Source organism: Olea europaea, chromosome 8 (genome assembly GCF_002742605.1).
Source record: "Olea europaea var. sylvestris chromosome 8, O_europaea_v1, whole genome shotgun sequence".
NCBI classification, from domain to species: Eukaryota; Viridiplantae; Streptophyta; class Magnoliopsida; order Lamiales; family Oleaceae; genus Olea; species Olea europaea.
This window is the reverse complement of record NC_036244.1, coordinates 7,476,355-7,484,725: the sequence shown is the minus strand read 5'-3', so window position 1 is coordinate 7,484,725 and position 8,371 is coordinate 7,476,355. Positions and strand designations below refer to the sequence as shown.

The following is an 8,371-nucleotide window of genomic DNA, read 5'->3' as shown; positions in this document are numbered from 1 at the left end:
CCCGCCTCTCTCTCTCTATATATATATCTTACTGTTTCAGCATAGATGTGTTGACTCTCTCTCTATATAACATCATTAAGGGCGGTCGGACTCTTGAAGTGTAATCGGAGAGCCAAGCTGAAAACATGCCATGAATCCAATTAGAAAAACAAACTGTGAAGGAGGGGGAGAGAGAGTTGTGAATTGGGAATAATAGTATTAAAGAGGTCTATTTTCGAGCGTTTTCTGCAATATTTTTCACCTAAGCGCACATGTCTTCTTGCATTTCCTACACATTTTCTTTAGCACATGCAATCCTCTTCTATTTCTCTACATTTTTTTACGTGCTTCAAATACTTGGCTATTATTTTTTTATTTGACCAAGAACTTCAAATAGATTCTTTCATATCTACTGTAAAGTGTTGTGTTCTGATAGAACATAACCTTCTGTTCTTCTCGAAACACTGATAAAGGTCCTTTTTTTTTTTTTTGGCTCTTTATTTGATTTTCTGATATGGGCTTTTGTAATTTTATCTTAAGTTTGACAGGAGAATGGATCCTTTGCATCATTGGTAATGTATAAGTTGAACTGCTGGTTGAATGTTGTTTCATGAAATTCTGATTTCTATTGAATTATTCTTTGACGTTAATTGGCTAAAATATGATTATTTCTTCATGACTTATACTTTCCTGTTCATGAAACAGTATTGACAGATTTTGATGTTTGTTTTCCTGATATTCTTTGTGCTGTTAGAATTTAGAGCCACTAAATTCAATCGACAATCAGTTATGCTGAATTTTTAGTGCAGGCTTGTCACTGCTATGAATTGAGCAGGGATAAACTGGATCAAATTTTCCATCTTATTATTTTCATTTCCTGGCATCAGATTCTGCAAGAAGGGAATAAATTGTTTACTTTATGTTAGAAATAAAATTTCACCCCTTTGTTTGGTCTCCATTAAAACTCATCAATTTAATTTAATTTTTTCTATATCCTATTTTCAACCACACAATCTTCAATAAAATAATATTACACGTAAATCAAGAACTTTTCATTCTTTTACAACCATCCATTTTTCAAAAAAACACTATTCCTCCCATTATAAATTTTAGCTTATTTCTTGGTTATGTGCTTAACTCTTTTGGTGCTGATAATTGAATAAACTTATTACCTTTCAAATCATCTCGCATTGAGAAAGAATTCTTGTCAAATAGTTTGTGTTTTCTTTCTCACGGAAATTTTCGTTGTGTTGACACTTCCAATAATTATTTATGTTGTAGTAACCTCATGTGAAGCTTTCTCACACTTTGATTTTGAAACCTCGCTGTTGTGCAATAAAACTTTGAGCTGTAGACTGAGGTTATATTTTTCATATTTTATTGCACTTTGGACACAGGCAAGCTCTTATAAAATTTCAATTTATATGATAAATTCAGAAAGAACCTCCATGAAATTCAATTGGCATTTAATCCAATATTATCTTCTGTGCAGGCTTCAATCTTTCGTGAATTGGAATCATGTTTGATGGCAATTTGATCTTCATTAAACTTAGAGTACAATTTTAAAGAAGATTCCCGTGATATAACTATATAAACCGGACAAGGCATGGGTTGTGAGATGGAGTCCAATCAATCAGAAGATACGGAAATTGTCCTCTCGTCAATGTGGCCTGAAAATATAAATGAAGCTGGGAGGCAGTTCAATGTTGAAAAGCCAGGAGCAGACCAGGATATGTTGGCTGAGGTTACAATAAATGAGGAACCTACAATAGTTGATTTTAAGCGTCTTTTAGACCTTACGAATTACAGTGAGCAAGGTTCCTCGCAGTTGGCCTACTTGGTTAAGAATTGGGAATATAAACAGGCCAATGCCGTACGACTTCTCAGAGAAGAGCTCGACAACCTTTGCCAACAGCAGCAAGCAGTTGAACTCAAGAAACTGGAGATACTGGAAGAACATCGTTTTGAACAAGATGGATATGGGGGTGATAACCATCCAATTTCTATTTTGGATGAAAATCTAAGATACTTCTATCAAGATGCACCTCGGAGAAAGAATCTTGTTATCTTCCAAGACGAAATAATACCAATAGATGCAGAATATGACAGTATAATTTACTGGAAGCAGCGTGCTATGCATTTAGAGAAACTATTAGAGGCAAGTCTTCAACGAGAGCGTGTGTTAAGGGATAAATTGCTGGAAAGTATTGAAAACCTTGAAAGGCAATCCTCTCCAGTGGAGGAATTATCTCAGGTTTTGAAGAGAGCAGATAATTTCTTACATTTTATCTTACAAAATGCACCAGTAGTCATAGGTCACCAGGTATATCTCTCTCTATCTTTGATCGTATATTCCTGTTTTTTCTGTCTTTTCTGGGATTATAAGACACCACTAAAATAGCAATTCTAGATTATTATTCAACTATTCAGCTTTTCCTAGGCGAATTTCATGGCTTCTATAGGCAAACAGTTTAAAAGTTTAACGTCTGTTCTTATTTCTTTTTGGTCTTTTTCCAAAAGTAATCCAGAGATTGTTACTCATAACCTTATATGTGATGTAAATGGTTAAAGAAGACAAATAACTGTTTGTGTGAATTTATAGCACTTCCTTTTGCTTTGCCAAGTTTACCAACCAATTTATCTGACTCAACAGTAAAATCTCGCCATTAATGATTTTTATCTGTGATTGACAAACCATCCCCTATTTTTCAGGATAAAGAACTGCGCTATCGCTTCATCTATAATCATTTTCCAAGTTTACGCGAGGAGGTAATTTACTCGCAGATGATTTATTCTAGTCTAATTTGCTAATTTTCTTAGAGTACACTGTCTCTGCAACTTCAGATTGTTGTCAACTGTTGCTTACATTCACCGCTCTTCTTAGGAGCAGTTGACTTTCTAATTGGCCAATTTTCTTATAGTTGTTGTTTGATTTTCCAAGCCCTTTCTTCAGTATCTATCATAATTTTATTTGACAGGATATCATAGGCAAAACAGACGTGGAGATTTTCACTGGTTCTGGTGTAAAGGAATCTCAAGACTTCAAAAGAGAAGTTTTAGAAAGAGGATTGCCTGCAAAAAGGGAAATTACATTTGAGACCGAACTATTTGGGGCAAAGACATTCTTAATTTATGTGGAACCTGTTTTCAGCAAGGCAGGGGAGACTATTGGTATCAATTATATGGGGATGGAAGTGACTGATCAGGTAATTTTAGTGGAAGAATTTTCTGGTAGATAGTATATATCTCTTGTTTAGAAAAAATCGTTTCTCCAAGATGATATAATTGACCTATACAAACATTGCTACCGGCTGTAGCCTGTATGGTTGATGGCTAAAACTAAACAATCTTCAGGCCGGTTGGGTTTTCAGTGCTCTGTTTTACTCTAGGTTTGAGTCTAGGCTTCTCTGGCTTGTCTTTTAAAAATTCAGTTAGTAGCTTACAGTTAGCATCAATTTCAATGCATCATTTTAGCTTTTCTTTATGAAAAATATCTTGTCTTATTACAATCACAATCATACTACAGGTCCGGAAAAGGGAGAAAATCATAAAGCTTCGAGAGGAGATGGCTGTACAAAGAGCCAAGGAGACAGAGCTCTACAAAACAATCCATATAACTGGTTCATCCGAGCATCCTAGCCATCATTGTTTTCTACATGATCACCTATATGTAATAATGGTCACTCGTTTGTCCATAATATTCTTGCAGAGGAAACAATGCGAGCAAAACAAATGCTAGCAACCATGTCTCACGAGATAAGATCTCCCCTATCTGGAGTTTTAAGTATTGCTGATATCCTTTCTGCCACCAAACTGGATAAGGAACAAAGACAACTGTTGGAAGTAATGTTATCTTCTGGCGATATGATTCTTCAACTGATAAATGACATCCTCGATCTTTCCAAGGTGGAATCAGGTGTTTCCTCGAACCTTTTCATGCCAAATTCTTCCTTGTGATCAAGTATTAAGTGCGAGTTTCTATTTCATGCGTACTTTAGTGATTCAATTTTCTTACAAATCTCTCATATATTGACCAACTAAGATCTATCATCTATCAAAATTTGACGAAAACTTTCATTTTGATTAGGAGTCATGAAATTGGAAGCTACAAAGTTTAGGCCAAGGGAGGTAGTAAGGCATGTACTCCAGACTGCAGCAGCATCACTACAAAAATCATTGACCTTAGAAGGACATGTATCAGATGATGTCCCGGTGGAGGTGAGGGACCTTTACATTGTCAATCAATAATATAGAGCTCTTTTTAGATGTACGAGTTTAGAGGGATGGGAATACCTACTGATTCTGTAGCCATATCACTTCTTAATGGACACAATGCTTCAATTTCAGGTTGTTGGAGATGTCTTAAGGATTCGTCAGATTATCACAAATCTGATCAGGTGCTTAACACATCATAGCTCAAAATATTTTTGTAGTACATGTAGGTTTTACAAGTTCAGTTTGTATTTTTCATACTTGCAGGTTCCCTTTTCTGTATACTTCTTTTTGCTAAGATGGTACCGTTCATAAGAGAGTCCATCAAGCACTAGATATCCCAAAGCTTTTCAATCTGGATAGAATAGAGGAAAAACACTTATATCTGAACCTTTTCTTGAGAAGATGCACCATACATTTTAGCGTAGAGATGTAATCCTGCATGTAAGGTCAACTAGTAATATTTTGCATAATTATGTAACTGGAAGAGAGAGAGTCTAAAAAACACGTGCCTATTTTTGCAGATACTGTGGTATATTTGTCTTTGTAAAAACGTACGTGATTATTATATAATTGGGTGTATCATAATTCATATGATGTGAAACAATCATCTTAAATCAGTTAAATATGTAAATGATTCTATATTTTCATTTACCAGCAATGCAATCAAGTTTACTCATGAAGGCAAGGTTGGTATAAAGCTTTATGTGATACCAGAGCCACATGATGCGATCAAACAAGTAACTGATCAGAATATATCTTCTGATCAATCACCTGTTTCAGTCAATACAAATAAAGAAGATAAATGTTTGACAATAGAAGGAGTCCATGAGAGTCACTCCAACTGTGAAGAAACAATAGTGTGGATACGCTGTGATGTTTATGATACAGGAATTGGAATACCAGGTATTTACTTAAAATTCTTCATTTTTCTCAAATAAATCCTTTGAAATAACTAATGAGCTTTTGCTAACATTGATCGCTAACATGCAATCTTGACATGGCAGAAAATGCTATATCCAATCTATTTAAGAAATACATGCAAGTTGGTGCAGATACAGCTCGAAAGTATGGCGGAACAGGATTAGGACTAGCAATCTGTAAACAATTGGTAATCTTGCTGTACGTTGCACTAAGTTTCTAATTTAAATTGTATTCTAAATTATTGTTCGAAGTAGCTGAAAGAAAGATTAGAAAAGTAATTATGCTTCCTCACATGCTCATCAAGAGAAACGACAACCTAAACAAGGTTCCAAATAATTTTGATTAACCTACATGAATTTTTCTCTGCTATCTGCTCTCCATCTTATGTCTAACTAAATATCTAAGAAAATCAAATCCTTTGCAATTATGTCATCTTGTTTTAGTTTTGTTCCACTTCTCTAACCTGTCGTACCAGGATCACATTTCTTCTTGTGAACTGGAGTTTCATTAGGTCTACACACAAGGTGTGCCCCAACTCTCACCCGCCTTAACATTTATATGTTATGAAGTGAACCCTTCTACACATTGTATCACATGCTCTTCATGTGATTTTGATGTGATATGCCCATGAGAATCATATACTGGTTGCTTCAATTGAAGGGTCTTATTTGATTGGATGTTTGTATGCTCCATGTATCTATATAAAAAAACCAAGTAGCATTTGAGAAGTATAAGCCTGTTGAAATTTATAGATAATATGTAGTTAGTGTAATAGCTGGCAGTCATTAACAAAATTACGCTTTGATGGTTTAATCGTCAAAATGTAAATCTTTTCATTTGTATAATTTGAAGTAAATTGTATTCAAATATATTTACAACTGTTTTCAAAAATAATATGAATTTACTCGACTCTTTGGTAAAACATAAAGTTCCAGAAAGAACTTGTATCTAAATTGACACGATCAAACCTCTATCAGTGAGTGACCCATGGGTATGGGGCATGAGCATAGGGCGTGAAGCGGCTCTGGATGGGGAGTGGTGACCCCTATGCAGCCAGAGTCGCCCTACGAAGGAAGGAATGGAGTAAGGGGGGTCCTTTGAATGTACGAGACTCTTCCCCCGGAGGGGGACTTGGGGGGGAAACGAACCTTCTCCTTGCTTTTTCTAGCTATGCAAGATTACATGTCCTTGAGTAATTTTGTTTTCTTCTTAGGGAAATAATATTTTGGAAGTAGTGTAATTGTTTTTGAACATTTTGCTGAATATAGTAGCCTGACAGGTTTTTGGATAAAGAAAAAAGAAAGAAGAAGATAGATAGCAATTGAAAGAAACTGTAACCCTTTAAATTATTCTCTTTATGAACTACAGTACTACACAATAGAAAAATATTCTGATATCACTAATACATGTCCTAGCTGGCTCACATTTTTATGTATATAAACAGGTTGAACTCATGGGCGGTCAGCTCACTGTATCCAGTAAAGAACATTGTGGCTCCACTTTTACATTTGTACTACCTTACAAGGTTTCACCAGCCTCTGATAGTTCAGATGATCCTGATGAAGTTTCAGATATGACCAACCATGATATTTCGGATGACTCTAATGATGATGATTTACATTCAGGAATTTTCTTGTTCGAACCACGTATTTTGGGTTCGTTAGTTTCTTCTCAAGGTTCTGGACGGCACCCAAAACTCTCACCAAACAGTTATGGATGTAATGCCTCGCATAAGTGTAATGGAACATCAGAAGACTCCTTATCCCCCTATAGTAATAGTACACATAAAGAAGCCAATTCAGATGAAGATGTGCGTTCGGTAGCTGGTGTTATGGAGATGTCTGAACCAGGGACTTCATCACAGATTCGTAGTGAAGTGAATGATATTTTCCATTCTCATGTTCACTCCACCAGTTCCTTCAGAACAAGAAATCAGGTAGGTGAGACTTTGGAAACAATTAGTTCTCGAGTAACATGTCCAACACATGATCAGCCCGTCAAAAGTTTCAACTGTACTCCCATCAACATTCCGGAAATCCCAAAAGCTGAGCTAAAACCTAAGATCCTCCTTGTTGAAGATAACAAGATTAATGTGATGGTGGCGAAGTCAATGATGAAGCAGTTGGGCCACAACATAGATGTCGTGAATAATGGAGTAGAAGCTGTACGTGCAGTCCAATGCAACATCTACAATCTTGTTCTCATGGTATGCATAAAAGAAATTGAACACATATTAACTATAGTTCCATATTAATTGCATTAGTAAAATAGAATTGAAGAGATTATAGTTATTGATTAGAGTTCATGGACTGGCTGTTCTTATCAACTAAGTGCATGTTTGGTAGAGAGTACTCGACAATATCAGACAATAAAATGAACAAGATTTTAATTTCGATTTCCACCTATATACTATCCCTTTTAGCCTTTCTATCCAATCCTCCCCACCTAACATGCACTAAGGTTTCTCGAAGTTACTAGGTCAAGAATTAATTTTTAGCATCATATAAACATAGCATATAGCACTCTTGGAACTAAACAGTTGTGTGATTTCTGAAGTTAGTTTTCATGTCCAAATCCGATAAAATTTATATAAGAAGCCTGCAGATCAGAAATTTCTTTTTGCACTGTTTTTGATATTATTATGGCTTCTACAGTCATTAGAAATGGGAAACTTTTTCAGGATGTATGCATGCCAGTAATGGATGGTCTTCAAGCTACAAGGCTGATCCGATCATTTGAGGAAACTGGTAATTGGGATGATGCAGTGAAGGCAGGAGTCGAGTTGCAGTTACCTCTGCTAGATTCTTCAACGAATTCAGTTGAACCGAGAAAATCCAGAGAGCGGATTCCTATCATAGCGGTAAGATTGTAGTCCTCATCTTTATTCTTTAACTGTTTGATTGCTCACTGAAAAGTAGTACAAAAATTTCTGGAGCCATTTTTGAATTGTCCATGTGCTTTCCACTCAAGAAAAGTTGCTCGACATTCTCTAACAAATTCAATTCGTATATTTGCAGATGACGGCGAATGCATTGTCAGAGAGTGCAGATGAGTGTTTTGCAAGCGGTATGGACTCGTTTGTATCGAAGCCTGTATCTTTGCAAAACTTAAAACAATGTCTTCAGAAATATTTACAATAATATCTGTGAATGTATGCATCAGACATTTACCATAGTATTAGTTGTAAATATGCATCTCGTAGAGCAAATGAATGTATTTTTGCCATTAATGTATGATGTTTTTTTTCGAGTCTCCA

The 8,371-nt window shown here is 35.6% G+C and overlaps 1 protein-coding gene across 1 annotated transcript; it reads left to right on the top strand.

The window, feature by feature from the left end:
- Window positions 1-55: 55 nt before the first annotated feature.
- LOC111398698 (histidine kinase 5-like) lies at window positions 56-8,367 on the top strand. Its single transcript, XM_023025737.1, has 13 exons — window positions 56-206; window positions 1,472-2,302; window positions 2,692-2,748; window positions 2,958-3,185; window positions 3,506-3,599; window positions 3,689-3,895; window positions 4,067-4,197; window positions 4,327-4,376; window positions 4,850-5,097; window positions 5,199-5,302; window positions 6,560-7,321; window positions 7,796-7,975; window positions 8,133-8,367. Exons 2-13 carry the CDS (start codon window positions 1,586-1,588, stop codon window positions 8,253-8,255), a joined length of 2,901 nt encoding a protein of 966 aa, XP_022881505.1. The 5' UTR covers window positions 56-206; window positions 1,472-1,585; the 3' UTR covers window positions 8,256-8,367.
- Window positions 8,368-8,371: the final 4 nt, after the last annotated feature.